The following is a 17,482-nucleotide window of genomic DNA, read 5'->3' as shown; positions in this document are numbered from 1 at the left end:
ATGCCTTCAGGGCACTTTTGGCTGGCTGGAGGGTTGTGGGGATCGAACTACAACAACCTGAGGCTGACAGCTTTGTGGAAGCAGCCACTTAAAGAACTGAACTAGGGCCAGGCCCCCTGCTGTTGGAGCTTTTTTGGTTGGTCAGATAGCAATCCCAGCCACGAATAATATTGCCATACATCTGAGTATCTTCCAGGTAGCTTCCTTCAAAAGCATAGATCTGTCTCTCCAAGTTTGCCAGTGTTTCCGCCAGCTCCTGCTTCCGCTTTACGAGCTCCGCCAGCTCCCGCCGGGGGTCCCGGATCTGCGGCAGGGCCGCCTTGTTGTGCATCGCCATGCTGGGCTGGAATGGCAGCAGAGGCAGCAGCGCAAGGCTGGAGGCGGGTCTTTCCTCATTTGCCAGTATCTTATTTAAGATGTTTGTATCTATATTTATTGGAAAAATTTGCCTGTAGTTCTCTCTTTTGGGTCCTTCTCTGCTTTTAGGATCAGGGTAATGCTTGCTTCCAGGAATGAATTTGGGATTATTACTTCTGTTTCAATGTCATTAGAGTTTTAGAAGTAATGGTATTAAGTTTTCTCTACATTTCTTGTAGAATTCAGCAGTGAACCCATCAGGGCCTAGGCCCTTCTTTGTTGGCATGTTTTTAGTTACACTTCAATTTCATTCACTGACATTGGTTTACTTACAATTTTTATATCTTCTGGACTCAGTTTAGGTAATTCAATTGTATCTAGGAATCTGTTCATTTCTTTTGCATTTACCATCTTATTTGAATACAATTTCTTAAGTAGGTATAGATATCGTCTAGATTTCTGTAGAAAATTGTGACTTAACTCTTTGTATTCCTAATTGCAAGGATTTGAGTCTCTTTTTTGATAAAGTTGGCTAAGGGTTTGTTGATTTTATTTAATCTTTCAAAGAACCAACTCTTCAATTGATTCTTTGTACTGCACTTGAAATCTGCAATGCATTAATTTCTGCTCTGATCTTTGTAATTTCTTCTCTTGCAGTTTCTGGCTTAGTCTGCTTTACTTTTTCTAGAAGCCTGAGGTTCAACATTAAGTTGTTTATTTGAGCTTATTCTGTTTTCCTGATATGGGTATTCACTGCTATAAATTTCCCTCTTAGACCTACTTTTATTGTATCCCATAAGTTCTGGTATGTTGTATTGGCATTATCATTTCATTGTAGAAACAGTCTAATTTCTTAATTTCATTTGTAACCCATTAGTTGTTCATGACAGTGCTAATTTCCACGAACTGATGAAGTCCTCGTGGTTTCTTTTTGCTATTGGTTTCCAATTTTATGGTACTATGGTCTGAAAATACACATGAGAAAATTTCAATTCCTTTGTATATAGTTAAGCATGTTCTCTGAGCTAGTATGTGGTCTACTTTGAAGAACATCTCATGTAAAGGCTGACTAGACAGCTCAATGGACTAAAGCGCCTGCTTAGGTAGAGTGCAGCAGCTGGGGTTTGATCTCCAGCATGTGCTGTTGTGCCCCTACCCCACGGGGCATGCTGAGACAGCAACTGAGACTGGGCGTGGTGGTGCATGCCTATAATCTCAACACTTGGGAGGCTGAAAACAGGAGGATCACTATGAGTCTGATCTGTGTAGTGAGACCCTGTACTAAATACATTAAAAAAAAAATCCCATGTATAGTTAAGAATATATATTCTGATGTTGTGGGGTGGAACACTGTAGACCATCTACTACGTCCATTTGTTGAAAAGTCTGCTTCAGTTCTAATATTTCCTTGTTAATTTTTTGTCTAGCTGATCTATTTGTGATAGTGGGGTATTGGTATCCTCCCATACAATACTATTAGTGCTTATTTTATTTTTAATGTCTGTTAACATTTGTTTTATATAGTTGGATGTAATGGTATTTGTTGCTTGCTTATTTATTTATTCATTTATTTGGCACAGGGTCTTGCTACACAGCTTGGAATCACAGTGAGCCTCTGAGCCTCCCCAGCACTGGGATTACAGGCATGCACCACCATGCCTGGTTTTGGTGGCTGGCATGGCAAGCTGGAGGTTATGGGGCCGACACAGCAAGCAAAAATGGGGATCAAACCTGGGTCCTTGTGCCTACCAGGCAGGTGCTCAGACCACTGTGCTATCTCCCCAGCACATTTATGACTGTTAGCTCTTCCTCTTGGATTGTTCCTTTTACAAGGATGCAGTGACCTTATTTGTCTCTCTTAATCAGTCTTGGCTTGAAATTGACTACTAATAGAATAGCTACTTCTACTTTTTTCTGGGTTCCTGTGGCGTACTGTTTTACATCCTTTGACTTTTAGTCTATGAATTTCTTTTTTTTTTTTTTTAATTTTTTTTTACATTTATTTATTTATTTATTTATTATGTGTGTGTGTGGCCAGCTCAGCCCACCAGGGGGCGGGGCCGACTGGCATGTGGTGCTGGGGGATTGAACCGTGGTCCCTGTGGTTTGCTAAGCTTGTTCCAAGTAGGTGCTTTAGACCACTGAGCCATCTCACCAGCCCCTATGAATTTCTTTTTGAATTAAATATATTTCTTGTATGCAGCATGTGGTTGGATCTTGCTTGGTGATCCACTGTGCCAATCTGTTTCCTTTGAATAGTGAATTGAGACCACTAGCATTAATGGTTATAACTGATATGTACTGACTTAACCTTGTCATGGCATTTTCCTGCTGTCCCCACCCTATTCCTTTTTAATTGTTTGCCTTGCTTGGTAGATTCCTTCTGTTGGAGTTTGTGGGGTTGTAGTTCTTGTTATATCTTCTAGCGTATCCTTTAGAACATTTTGGAGTGCTCGTTTAATGTTCAAGAGTTTCCTCAGGTGTTCTTTTTTATGGAAGTATTTTATTTTTCATTAATTTTGAAAGATGGTTTTGTGGGGTACATCAATCTGGGTTGAAGGTTTTCTTTTAAGGCTTGAAATACTTCACTCCAAACTCTCCTTTACTCGAGGATTTGTTTTGAGAAGTCAGTTGTGATCCTAATGGGCTTTTTAAAAAAATTTTATTTTGAAGATTAAAAACAGAAGTAAAAAAAAAAAAAAAAAAGAAATAGGGTACCATACAACAATACATACACATAGATTTTTAAAATAGGACAGCTAATTAACAATGGTTCTTATATTATCTATTTTTATTGTCAAATCTGTTGCTCAGATTAACAGATACAATTATGCACCACTGGGGAAATAACTATTGATGCTTGCTTTCAAGAAATCTTAGTTTTTAAAGAGAGTATAACATTGACAAGACATTAGAAACAGTATAGGTGATTTGATTCTTTTAACAACTTTTAATATTCTATTCTGGGGTAAATTCTTAGAATCTTTACCATGATATGTCTTGCAGAATTTTTTTTTTTTTTTTTTTTTTTTTTTTTTTATCAAGGCTCACTGGAGTTCTAAGATTCTTTTTCTTTATGTATGTAGTACAGGGTCTATAGGGTCTCACTACATAGATCAGATCAGACTTGTAGTGATCCTCCTGATTTCAGCCTCCTAAGCACTGGGATTACAGACACATGCCACCATGCCCAGTCTCATTCAGTCTCAGTGTACTCTGGGGGCAGGGCTAGCACAGTAGTTGGAGTTCTACATGCCTCACCTATCTGTATATCAATTTTTTTTCCCTCTCTGGGAAGTTTTCTGCCACGACATCTGTGAATAGGTTTTTTATACCATTTGTGCTATTTCTTGCTTCTTCATTGACTTCAATCCATCTTATGTTATTCTTTGTTCATCATCTAATGGTTGCTGGATTTATTTCTGTGGTCCCTTACTATTTTTAAGAAAAGTTTTTTTGTGTGTGATTGCTAACCATATGCTTGTCTTTTATATCTGAGATTCTGTCCTCACATTGGCTGATTGTGCAGTGGATATTTTCAATTGAATTTTTAGTCCCCTGGATATCTGCTTGAATCTGTTTTCTGGATTCCATTTCTTTCCTTTGTTGGGCATTCATGATTTCTATGCTAAATTCCTCTATTTTTCTTTATCTGCATCTTCTCTAGAGTCACTAAAGACATTTTTCATTGTTGTCACCATTTCTGTAGTTATCTCATAAATTATTTTTTTTTTAAATTTTTTTCTAGAGCCTTATTCATTTGCTTTGTTGTTACCACTTCAGAGAGGCAAGGTATGTGGCTTTCAGATTGTCCCACCTCATTGCCCCCTAGATTTGGTAACTCGGTATCTGGGGTTGCATCTTAAGTGTGCTTTTTTTTTTTTTTTTTTTAAGTTTAATTCCTAGGTTGATGCTTGCAAATTGCCAATGGTGAGTTGTTTTATTGTTAGTATTTAAAGCCTTTAGGGAATGACTACTTCTCAGAGGTGTCTTTCAGCTGCAGCTGGCTTTGAGATTTTGAGTCTGTTGCAAGACCTTACCTCTACAATTTATTAGGGATGAGAAGTTGCTGCCTACTTACTCCAGCCTCTGGTTCTTTGGCACTGGCCTATAGTATTTTTTATGATCCTTGGGCAATGTCAGTCTTGGTATTCCAAGGAGAAAAACTGGTTACAACAATTATAACACCTTGGCTCTTTAAAGTGGTACAATCAGTAATAACAATAGCATCAAACACAGCCTAGAAAAATGACTGTGATAATAATCTGCCACCTTTAAATGTATGGACTAGATTTGTGGTTATATAACAAAATCAAAAAGAAAATCAGAAAATTGTATTTAGTAAATAAACCCTCAATATACCAATTTTACCCTCAGAAAATTTAAATGAGCTTGGAAAAAAAATTAGAGAAATAGAAGAAAAGGAAAAGTTTAGGAGCAAAACTGGAGGACAAAGGATAATCATAGAAACTTTGGGAAACTGGTGCAAAAGACAGGAGGGAAAGAGAAAAGGAAGAAATAAAAGAACAGAACAATACAAAGAAAGTAGAAACTGTGTTCACACTCATAAAAGATCAAACAATGAAGAAGAAAAAAGAATGAGGAAAAGAGAAAAAAATATCCACTTCCAGTTTGTCTCTGCTGTAACTGATGGGACAAAATGTGGAGACAGAGTCTAGATTCATGTTGATTTATCCCAGGAAGCCAGCTGTAGTAGCTTTATGGCATGATAGTGGATAATCTCAGTGACCTGCACCTTCTTTTCCCCTGAAGTTCAGACTGGTTACTGGACATGAGGCTGAGACCCGACTCATTCGGCCTGCATCCATCAGCATACCTTCTTTAGGACTGAGCTCAGTTGGAAGCTGCTAGATAGACTCAACAGTTATTCTGAGTTCTGAGCTTAGATGGCCCCTCTCCAACTGGCTCCCAGTCAATTGCTCTCTCTTGTGGGATGACCAAGCCCTCAACACTCAACACCAGCTAGTGTAGTCTTCCATGTCCATTGCTCCCTTCCACTGTTGTGTCTCTCCCTGGAGGGCTCTGGTGTTATCAGCAGTTACTGTGTATCTGCAAGTATGAATTGCTCTTTCCAAAAAGTACCAACTCAGCGAGAAGTCTCCATAGATTATCTCTTCCTTCTTTGTTGAAATTCCTCCCTTTGCTCTCCCTTGTGGGCTTCAATTCTTGCTTCTGATTCTTCCAGGGACCCTTTTTTTTTTCCTCACACTGTTATATTCCAGTGTATGGACAGCAACTCTTAGAAAGGCTCTTTCTCTGCTGCTTACCACTCTTCTATCTTCCCTAAAGTCAAGAAAACTATTTTAAAACCAATTTTGGAGTGGCATGGGCCTATGGGACCCTCTGTGATGGTCAGGTAAACATACACAAAACCAGTTCAAAGGAGCATAACACAGGTAAAAGTCCTGCTTTACCACTTTTTACCTTTCCAGAGTGAAGGCTGACTTCCTGCACCTTACATCCACTTAATGAAGAAAGAAGCCTGGTGGGCTCTGTGGCTCTACAGGCAGCACACTCCATGCCCTCCTATCTCCCCAGGTGGGAGATATCCATGAGAAACCCATGAGAAACTTTTGCAAATGTTCACACTTCTTGCTGTTTGTCATACCAAGTATGTAAACAAATACAAAGTTTCCTATATCCCTCACAGAAAGGAACTCAGATGCACAGCCAATCACTATTACGCTGAAGTACAAAATCACAGTAGAAAAGTAAAGGATGAATCTGTTGGACCCAGTGTTATGTTCTGTGAGCTGTGTGGGCCTTGCAGAAACTATACAATGGTTATGATACAACAGTTCCCTACCACACACTCAGGCAAGGAGATGTGGTCGGTCTAGATACAGGGCCAGAGGGTACACTGGGGCTCCAGGCCTGGGGATGAAGGTGTTCTTGCTTATCCTGCTTAGAAGGGAGGGTTGGATTGTGCTTGCATTCACATGAGACAGAGAACGGTATGTCTTGGGGTCTGTGTCAAAATTAATTTTGTGACATGTCCACGGAAGAGAATCAGGCTATGTGGACATCTTACTGATTTACTGCATCATTGACCAGACATCAGTGGCTATCCTGTTGGTCTACTGTATCACTAACATAAAGTGTAAGACAATGGAGCCCCACTGGAGCCCCAGGTGGGAGATACCCATGAGAAACCCATGACATTTTGGGAGCCTTCCCCCTTGGCCAAGTACTTAGGCATCCAGGGACTGGAACTATGTTGGGGTGTACTTTCCAGAGTGAAGGCCGACTTCCTGCACCTTACATCCATTTAATGAAGAAAGAAGCCTGGTGGGCTCTGTGGCTCTGCAGGCAGCACACTCCATGCTCAGCAAGCATGCTCAGATTCACTTACTGAGTGAGATGACAGAACTTAGCCCAACTTTCCTGCTGAGTAGATGGAAAAGATGCTTCAGTGACAGTGCCTGCTCCAAGGCAGTGCAATGTGGAGGGTAGCAGCAGGCTCAGACCACCACAGCTGCCAGCACTGGGTGCTGGGGCTCTCAGTGCTGGCCCACAATGTCCCAGGCCTGGGGAAATCTATGACAAAGCAATCAAGAGACAGAGGCCCCAACATGGCAATAGCACTCTGTAACTGGTGGGTTATATCCATTCTAAGGTGATGCCCATCAGTCACATCCTACTGTTTTCCCAGCTAGCTGGAGATATGGGCCTGGGGACAAAGGGATGAATGGAAGGAGACATGGCCTTGCTTCTCACGCTCCTCTGCCCCACCTGGGAGCCCATTGCTTCTTTTCCACAGCTCTAAGTATGTGTGGTCAGAGGTCCCTGTGCATCCCACTAACATTCAAGCTAGGACAGCCCAGTCATGTTAGACTCATGCTTTAAGTCTGACTGAAGATGACTGACAGGAGACAGGCTGTGGATATATGTCTCCAAGTACCCCTTTCCTGACTGTGCATACATGTGCACAGGCATGTGTATGGAACTGAGGACTGAACCTAGGGCCTTGGCACTGAGCTTCATTCTCAGTCTCTCATATATAAATGTTTCTGAGATAGGGCCTCTCTAAATTGCTAAGCTTCCCAGGCTGGATTTGAACTTGTAATCCTGTCTCAGCTTCCCAGAACTGCAACACCCCACCCTACCCAGCTCCCCTGCCCAGTTTTGGTCATCAGGGGACAAGTGAGATAGCTGAGGTAAGGTCTCCTACTCTTCAAAGACCTGGGTGTGGGCCATCTCTTCTAGATGAAGAGTGATGCTGAAGGAGGGTGCAGGGAATCTGGAGTAGGTGGCCAAGGAGGAAAAAATGAGAATGAGCTATAGCTTGGAAGCTGCAGCTCAGCCCTGACCTTTTAAGTTTCCCTGGGAAAGCAAACAATGGCAAATGGAACCAGGTGCCCAAGTTTATCCTCACACTGCAGGAAATGTGTGGTCCGTTTTCCTTGCTCCATTTTGAAAGGGCAGTGGAAAGGCATGTTATCCTCCCAGGTCCTCTACCTGGTGACTAAGTGGTTCTCTGGGCTCCTCTAACAAAGCAATCTTTGCCTCATTATTCTACAATGTAGCTACCAGCTGATGAGCCCTATCCACCACCAGAGCTCACAGCCTGTGTCTTAGAGCCTTGCTGTTTTAAAATAGGTCAGAAAGTCATCCTGCCACATGAGGGAATCCAACATAGGAGAGACAGGAGAGTCAAGTGAGAACAGGAACCAGGGAGAAATGAAGGGACTAAGGAGATACTTAAAAAATTATAGTAGGGATCAGTAAAGAAATGAAAAAAAAGATCCATCAATAAAACATAAGAAGTTGCAATTAGAAAGAATATTCAAAGAAAACTGAAAACTCAACAGAAGTATTAACAGGCAATGTGAAAAATTCTTCCACAAAGCTGAGCCGATCCCCCTCAAAGAAATAGGAAAAAGAGAAAGAAAAAGAGACAGAGGTTGGGGAAATAGCTCAGTGGTCTAAGTGCCTGCCTGGCAAGCCCAAGGACCTGCGTTCAATCCCTGTAACTGCATGCCATTCAGGCGTGCGCCGTACTGGCCACTGAAACTGGCATGGTGGTGCATGCCTGTAATCCCAGCGCTGGGGAGGCTCAGACAGGAGGATCACTATGAATCAGAGCTGCATAGTGAGACCTTGTATCAAATAAATGAATAATATATAAATAAATAAGATTTTTTTAAAAAGTGGCACACTTCGTTTAAAAAGAGACAGAAAAAGTATGTGAGTGAGCACAGGTAGTATAAAACAGTGAAAAAAAATCCTCATCTCCATGGAAGGATGGCAAAAATGAAGCATAAAATTGAAAAGAATTAAGAGACACGTTAAATGATATCATGTACCATATGGAGTTAACCATCACACAAACCAGGGTGTGTCGGTGATGTGTGTGTTGGTCTATTTTACTGTCACTGTGACAAAAGATCTTAAAGTCAACTTCAAGGAGGAAAGGTTTATTTTGTCTTACCATTTCTCAATTTCAGTTCATGGTTGTTGGCTCCACTACTTTTAAGCTTTTAGACCCCTGTTTTTCATGGCAGAAGGGCCATGGTGCAGGACAGCTGCTCACCTAATAGTGGCCAGAAAAGAGACCCGGAAAGAGCCCTCAGGAAGAGGCTGGGGACAGAAATCTACCTTTTAAAGCTATGCTTGCTATGACCTGCTCTATCTAGTTAGATACCACCTCCTAACAAGACCAGAGAGCTGGTTAGAGCCCTTGTGATTAAGTGAGAGCCCCAGTGATCCAGTCACTTCCAAAAGCCACATTTCTGACTCTGCTGCATTGGGCACTAGCACCTAACACAGAGCTCTTGGGGGGAATCATCATATTGCAACCAAAGCATGGGGATTCTAATGCTCCGTATGTCATTGTCTTGTCTTCTTTTTAACGTAATTCCTATGTTTTAAAGTCTTCTTTTCCATTCTGGACATTCCAATAATCCACTATTAATATAATGTTAGCTGTCCCTATTGTGTGGAAGTGGAAGAGAATAAAAAGGTCAAACACAGTGTTCTTTATGCTAAAGGAAAAAGAGCCCTGTGATTTCTTTTTTTTTTTTTTTTATAATTTTATTTATTTATATGTGTGTGTGTGTGTGTGGGGGGCAGCTCAGCCCACCAGGGGGCGGGGCTGGCTGGCATGTGGTGCTGGGGGATTGAACCGTGGTCCCTGTGCTTTAGCTAAACTTGTTCTAAGTAGGTGCTTTAGACCACTGAGCCATCTCACCAGCCCGAGCCCTGTGATTTCTACAGTTTAAGAAATCTTACATTTCAATCATTTTGCTCCAAAGAAAGGCTGTTTTTATTTTCAAACATTTAATGTTACTTTTATAAATACCTCGATTAAAAAAGTTTTGTCTGATACCAAACAGCAAAGTTCCTAAGTATTACAAACAACAGAGGAAAATTAATCTTTAGAACAATTTATATGAGCTCATTTATGTAAAACCAGGCCAAGGGCCAGTGAGAGCTCAGCACACTAAGTGCCTTCTTAGGCAAGCGCAGAGACCCAGGGTTCAATCCTGGGCACCAAATAGCGTGCCAGTCCCGTTCCTGGGCAGGCTGAGCTGGCCACCAAGACCAGGTGTGGTGCTATATACCTATAATCCTTGTGCTGGGGAGGCTGAAAACAGGAAGATCACTATAATCTGAGGTATGTAGTGAGACCCTGTACCAAATACATAAAAATAAAAAAATAAAATGAGGCTGGCAAGATAGCTCAGTGGTCTAAAGCACCTGCTTAGGCAAGAGGCAAGCACAGGGACTGTGGTTCAATCCCCAGCAGCACATGCTGCACCAGCCCCACCCTCAGGATGGGCTGAGCTGGCCACACACACACACACACACACACACATTCACACACACAATAAATAAAATAAAATAAAATAAAACCAAACAAAAAAGCTCAAACTTCCTCTTATGCCTGTGTGTACAAATTTTTATGAAAGTGGAGACCAGGGCAAACTGTCACAGTGGTGACCACTGGAGGCACACAGGGCTGGGAGCTAGGGGACTCTTCTGAATTGGTGGTTAGTACACACTGAGAATTCCAAGTAACAAGGACACACCTGGGATAACATAGCTCCCTCCTCCTTTTGCCACTCTCTTGCCCTACTACTCTGTCACCAAAGACACAGAAGTCCAGACTTGGTAACACTTGCTTTTTCAGAGAAATGCTGTTACTTTAGTAGTACAGTTCTGCCGCTTCCCCCCTACAGCTCTGGCCTCAGAGACCTTGTGAGTGGGCACTTTACCTCCAGGTGGCCCTGCTGGCTCTTGTATACCACCTGCGGGTCCTCCTGCAGTATGCTGCCATACAGCTCCCGGAAATGGGCTACGTTGGGCTTCACGATATTCCGCACCTTCATCTTTTCCTCCCCGATTACCATGCGGAAGTCACCTGGTTAAGGTAAAGAGCAAGATATTTTCTGAAAAACCCACACTGTGATCTACAAACTATTGCTCCCACTCTGCTACTGCGCTGGTCCAACCTAGCAGGACTCTTCATCAAAATACTCGCTTGTCCTCGAAAATGAACATCCAACTCAATGCAAGCAAGCACTTGTTTGGGGGAGAAGAGTCTCTGGCATCAGAAAGTGCTACTTGCAGATGAAACACAGCACTCAGCTGTCCAGGCACCAAGGCAAATCTCAAGCCATTCACTTCAGCTTTCTCCTGCAGGTGTTCCTGTGCCTTACAAGCCTCCATCTCTGCCCACCTGAGCCAATGGAGCAGGGATCATGCACTACAATGTGCTTGCCCTGATCACTGCTTGCTCACCTTGATTGTCTGGGTGAGGGTCACTAAGAGGCTTTCTGAATCTAATGAAACTTGTTACACTTGACTTGGGTAAGGGCAGTGAGTGGGGAAAGAAATGCTGCTCAGAATGGTGAGTAGTGAGTGACCTGGGCAACTTGGTCACTCAGCAAGACCCTGTCTCAAAATTTAAATAGGTGTCTGAATAAATGAAAGAAATGGATGGATGAGTTGGAAGTAGAGCTTAGCAAAAGGCCGTGGGTTCAATTCTCAGTAAAGCGTGCGCACGTGCGCGCGCGCGCGCACACACACACACACACACACACACGAGGCGGCCCTGGGCTCCACTTAGTACCAAGAATGAGGCTGGACACACAAAGTCCTAGGTTAAGCCTGAGAAGGAGTGACACATGGATGAATCTTTGCTGGACAGATAGTGAGTGGCCAGAGGCTGGGAGGGACAAGTGCAAGCAGACAACCCAGTGGCAAAGGGAATCCCTGGGACCAGAGTGATGGTGTAATCTATCACCCAAACTAGATCACTTGTGAAGGTGAACACAGTGAGCGCAGTGGCAGTTACACCAGCACAGCAAGTGCTAGCACTTTGCTAGAGCCAGCTATTGGATCATTTTGGAAAAAGTTACAATATAAAGATGTGTGCAGGGGCCAGGGAGATGGCTCAGTGGAATAAGCACTTCCCTGACAAGCGCAAGGGGCCCGAGTTCAATCTAGGGTTCTGAAAAAAAAGATGTGTGCAATGCTTTGGATGTGATTTTTCCCTCCAAAATTCATGTGGGGGTTTAATCTCAGAGTAGAGTGACTAAGAGGTTGGAGACTTAATCTGACTCTGTTGCTCAGAGGTGGTACCTTTGAGAGGTGACTGAGGTTAGATGCCATCTGGAGCCCCAGAACCAACTACTGGTAGCTTCATGAGAAGAAAAATCTGAGGCTGGCAGCACATGACTGTGATCTCTCCTGCTGAGGTAGGATGGCCACCAGTATGAGGACAGGCTGGACTACATAGCAAGACCCTGTCTCCAAAAACAAAAAAGAGAAAAAAAGAGAAGAGAAAAAGAGAGGAGACAGCTGTATACCTGCTTCCTGCTTTCATCACTTGGTGCCCAGGTGTGCCCTGGGACTGTGGCAAGAAGGCTGTCACCACACCCTGATTCTAGGGCCAGACTCTGGGCCAACAGCAATTTCTTTCCTCTCTAATATACCCTGTCTGTGTGCTTCAGTAAGGGCTGCAGAACCAGGATACCCTAAGCTCTGTCAGAAGAGCCATTCATCCATTCAAGCACCAGCAGGAGCCAGGTTGGGTCCTAGCAGCTGATGCACTTGGATGACTTTGTTTTTCAAACATGATTTTAAAGGGCCAAAGAGTCATGCGGTTACATTTGAGGATCACTGTGAATGTGGGTGCTGTTTCACCTGTGACTGATGACAATGTCAGTGCAGACAGTTGCCTGGAAAGCTGTGGAGCATAAGCCTCAACTCTGAACAGCAAACTGAGGACACCAAGGGCAGTGATGAAGAGGAAAGGGTAGTAGAGCATCTGGTAGGGGCCATGTGCAGGCTCCCAGTGCAGCATCACATTCTCTTGGGACCTATACTTTATGTGGACACATAATACTCTGTCCCTGTTTGGGGACAAAGTGACAAAGATATAGAGAACAAGTTACCTGCTGGGCCTTCCCGGGAAGCAAAATCTATTCTACACAGGAAAAATGTTCATGGGCTGGAGTTGTGGCATGCACAGGACCTGGGTTTTAGCCCTAGCACTGCAAAAATAAGAAAGATGAACCAAAACACCTGTGGCCAGAAGTGTTATTTTTACTGGAAGTAAACTGAGTGTCTAGCAGGAAATGGATCAGCTGTGATGGCATAATCTACTGAGTCTTGGTCTATGTGCCATCAACAAAGCTCACACTTGACACGCATATTGCACAACATGCTACGTAGAACACAAAAGGAAAACAATGAAAATCTCTGTGTAAAAAACATGAAAAGCAAGATGCAGGGATTACATAAGAGTAATGGCTGGGGACATGGTTCAAGGAGAAGCTCTGGCCAACTATGCAAGCTCTGGGGTTAATGTCCAACAAGGAGAAAATACATGTGGGTCCTCTGTGTGCATGTGTGTGTGTGTGTATACACACACATGTGCTTAACTTCTGCTCTCTCTTTCAGTCCTGGCAGAGCTCCCTAAAGCAGATGCTGTTGGTATTCTGAGTTTTACAGACGAGGACATCAAGGTAACATAATTTGTCCAAGGTCCAGCTGCCTCTTGGTATCAAGACAGTGACAAAAAGAGGACTGTTTTACTCTACGTGGTGATTTTCCTACACTCCCCTCTCTTCCATCATGTTGGCCAACTGCCTCTAAGACTTCTTCTTAATTTGTGGTACAGAGTTAGGGATAGCTTGACAGCACAAGTGCACGAGAGGCTGGGTTAACGTCCAACTGTGTGACCCCCTTGCAGCTTTATTGACAACCTCGAATGGATTCTATCAGTGAGCTCTGAATCTATTTATTTAGTTTTATGTTATTGAATTTTTGAAATAGGTAATTGCTATGTAGCCCAGACTGGGCTCAAACTCACAGTGATCCTCTTGTCTTGGCCTCCTGAGTGTTGGAGTTACCAGTGTGTGTCACCACACCCAGCTATGAACTCTGAAAACAGCAGGTCCTGAAGTGAAAGATCAGGTTAAGTTCTGAACATCTGTGTCAGTCTTTCTCTGTGCACTCCACAAACAAATGAGTAAGTTTCCACATTTTATACAGCAACTTTTGAGGCAAGGACTGTATCTACTTAAAAAAGCAAATGAATCCAGGTCTTCCCCTATAGGACAGGCAAGCAATCCCTGAAGGACCCAGAAGAGACCCTGGACTCTGAGAACAAGGATAAGGCCTGGCCACTTCTGGATGCCTGCTGCTGGGGTACTGCCTGGGTATAGCAATACTTCTGTTGAGCTGGGCTGCTCCAAATGCATGCAGCAGACGGAGCCCAGCCAGCAACAGTGAGCAGACGGGCCAATTACTTATTGTGTTTGGGCAGAGCGAGCAAGACTGAGCAGTGCCTGATGATAAGACTCAGCTTCTCACCGCTGGAGATCACAAAGCACAGGACTAAGGAAAACATCCCTACTGCCAGCACAACTCTTGGTACCAAAGGGCTTGCTTTCCTTACCCAAACCAAAAGCCATCTTCCAAGCGTTTTATAAGTTGTAGCTCCTACGCTCAACTCTTTCATCCATGATGAGTTAACACTGTATATGGAGGGAATTGAGGCTCTAACTCCCTTCTTTGAATATCTTTTTTTTGTATCAGGGATTGAACTCAGGACCTTGTGCTTTCCAGGCAAATGTTTATGCCACTGAGCTATCTCCCTGGTCTCTATCTCCTCTTTTTTGCAAGAGGACAAAATAATTTTTAAACAAAGACGTCTAAGTTTACACTAGCCTTTGGAGCATAATGTACTTTTTGTCATTTCAAAGCATAACCATAGGAGTGTCACACCCACGTTTATTCTTCAGAATATTTCTACTAATGAATTATTAATTTTAATTTTATGGGTTGTATTAAACAGTGGGTGCTTAACATGAAAAAAATCACAAAATAATGTACTGAACTTTAAATATTTATTGAGTGCTTAAAAGTATTAAAATTTTGACATCAGCTGTTTACTTGCTCAAAAATCTAAAAGATAACATCAGAAATAAAAACCCATGTGAACTATAGTGTAAACACAAACAAAACAGAAATAAGCTTTGCCTTAGCTGTCAGAGCTAAGGCAGTCTTCACACATCACAACTGCATGTTCCATACACAAGTATCGCTTATGCTGACTGTATGTAGGCCTTGTTTTCCTGTACTTTCTTGTAGGGCAGAGTTGACATTCTTTTGTTTTTCTGTTGATCTAGTAGGTCTTTGGGATGTGGCACCTTCTTGTTCACTTGTCAGCTCACTGCTGTGGTCTGTATTTTTTCCTGTATTCCTCTTCTGTAATGACGTCTTATGCGTTCCACTCCCAATCCTCTAAGAAAATTTCTTCATAGTATTTTGCACTTGTTATTTTCTTCATAAGTTATCAAACTACTTATGCCATACATGTTTAGGATTGAGTAAAACACAACACTGGCCAACGCTTTGTGCTTCAAATGACACCACAGTTGCTGCATAGCTCATCAAGAACATCTACTCCACCTCTGGTTTTATTGTAGAAAGTTTCCATCTCAGACTTTGTGTTGGAATTTCCCTACTGATATTTCCACCATGGTGCAAAGTTGACACCAGCAGTATCAGTTTGTTGTTCTTTGCTGTTTATGAGACTAATGCTACATCTTTCTGAAATCCAAAGACTGTACTATTCAATTCTCTTTTTTGAAATTGCAACATATCATTTGGATTTTCTGCTTTGCTCTTGTGTACAGTTCTGTGCTGGTCCATTTGTGCTCTGTTAGCAAAATATAACATCAATTGTAAACCAGTAAACCAATTGTCCAATGTCACACTCTGTTTAGTTCTAGAGATAGGAGCAACAAGTCTGTTCACAACATCATTACTATACAAATAAGGACCTGGTGGCTGAGTTCTGGATAAATGTCTAAATTGAAAGCATCATAAATCTTTACATCTGCAAGGGCATACATTTTTATGCCATCTTTTGATCTACTCCTCTTCCATAAGTCTTTTACATGCCTGTGACTACCATGAAAAATCCCTGCTAAGTACAGCAGACCTGTGAATGATTTCTGTTCAGCCAGGGAGGTGTCATAGTAAATAGAGGTTTGAATATGGATATTGGTGCAGATAGAATGTTTTACTTGCATCTCAGTCTTTGTGCCTTTCATAGCACCTTTTAGCATTTGGCCTGTTACAATTTCCAACATTAAATGGCAGTACCTGACTTATTCCAGGGAGCCGCTCTGCCATCATACTGCACTCCTAGCTCTCAGAGTATAACAGAGGGTGGTGCACACACATGCCAATACATTTCACCCCTGTCAAGACCTTCTCTGTTTTCTCAGACCTAGCTTTAACACTGGATGGTTCCATTTGGTGGGGTGACCATTTGAAACATTTTGAATAGTCAAATATGTACCCATATCTGCAATTCCTCTGTCTTATATCAGTCAATTCTTGCTGATTCTTGCTCCATTTCACTGTTACAAGAACTTAAAATTTTTTTTATTTATTTAAATTTTTTATGTATTTAGTACAGGGTCTATAGGGTCTCACTACATAGATCAGACTCGTAGTGATCCCTTGTTTTCAGCCTCCCAAGTGCTGGGATTATAGGCACGTGCCACCATGTCCTGTCTTATTCACCATCTCAGTGTGCCCCAGGGGTGGGACGGCATGGAACACCAGGGATCAAATCCTGGTCCCTGGGCCTGCCTAAGCAGGTGCTTTAGTCCGCTGAGCTATCTGGCCAGCCCTATCACAGGAACTTTGGCTCACACAGCCAACATCAAAGTCATCATTTACCCACATCACTTTTCTTTTATGAAAGCATGTATTTTACCATAATGGATCATCTTCATCATCCATGCATGAGTATCCTGATGATTCTTTTTCTTCTCTTTTTGAGAAAGACTTTCATTATGTACTTCTGGCTCACCTTGAACACATTTTGCAGCCCAGGCTGACCTCAAACTCAAAGAGATCCTCCTGGCTCAGCCTTCTAAGAGCTGGGATTATAGGTATGTAACATCACATCTGGCTTGATGATGAATCCCTCTGATCTTCTTGCAAATCTGCGTTTCATGTGCCATTGTACTGAAATGGGCTACTTTTACCAGAAAAATCAAAAGAAAATGTTAAAAGAAAAAAAACCCAAACAAACTCTGGAGTGGTGTGGGTGTATAATACTCTTTGCAATACTCAGGTATACATAAACAACCCCCCACCAAAGAAACAAACAAAAAACTATTTCCATGAAACATAATGTGTATAAATCCTTGTTTGATACTTTTGCACACACCTTGATTTTTGTTGTAGCAAAGTGGATAAACACAGAGATTGCTTTCTGTATCTGTCTCAGTTACTCTTCTCTCATTGCTAGGACAAAATATCCAAAAGGAAGGAAAGAAAGGTTTTTCTTAGCTCAGTTTGTGGAGGTTTCAGTCCATACTCGGATGATTCTAAGGTAGAGCAGTACACAGCGAAGAGCAACCTTTCATGGCAGTGGCAAAGAGCAGAGCGCAAAAGGAGGGGCAGTAGCACCAGCAGCTAGCTAGCCTCTCTCCCTTCTTACACTGTAATACAGAGTATCTGCCCCAGGGCACTTACACCCATAATCCCAGCATTGGATTATGAATCAATCACAAACCCCAGAAGCTACCCCATGACAGCATGGGTTTTTTATTTATTTATTTATTTA

General features: G+C 42.4%; 1 protein-coding gene across 2 annotated transcripts in view; it reads right to left on the bottom strand.

Moving 5' to 3' along the window:
* Positions 1-17,482, bottom strand: part of Tamm41 (TAM41 mitochondrial translocator assembly and maintenance homolog) — a 57,113-nt gene that overhangs the window by 19,727 nt on the left and 19,904 nt on the right. For both annotated transcript variants that reach the window (XM_004645607.2, XM_023705973.1), the window contains exon 5: positions 10,596-10,741. In XM_004645607.2, the coding sequence (XP_004645664.1) occupies positions 10,596-10,741 (146 nt within the window). The remainder of the gene's footprint in view (positions 1-10,595; positions 10,742-17,482) is intronic.

Source organism: Octodon degus, unplaced genomic scaffold (genome assembly GCF_000260255.1).
Source record: "Octodon degus isolate 3935 unplaced genomic scaffold, OctDeg1.0 scaffold00233, whole genome shotgun sequence".
Classification (NCBI taxonomy): Eukaryota; Metazoa; Chordata; class Mammalia; order Rodentia; family Octodontidae; genus Octodon; species Octodon degus.
The sequence above is the reverse complement of the archived record's forward strand: the minus strand, read 5'-3'. Positions and strand labels throughout refer to the sequence as shown.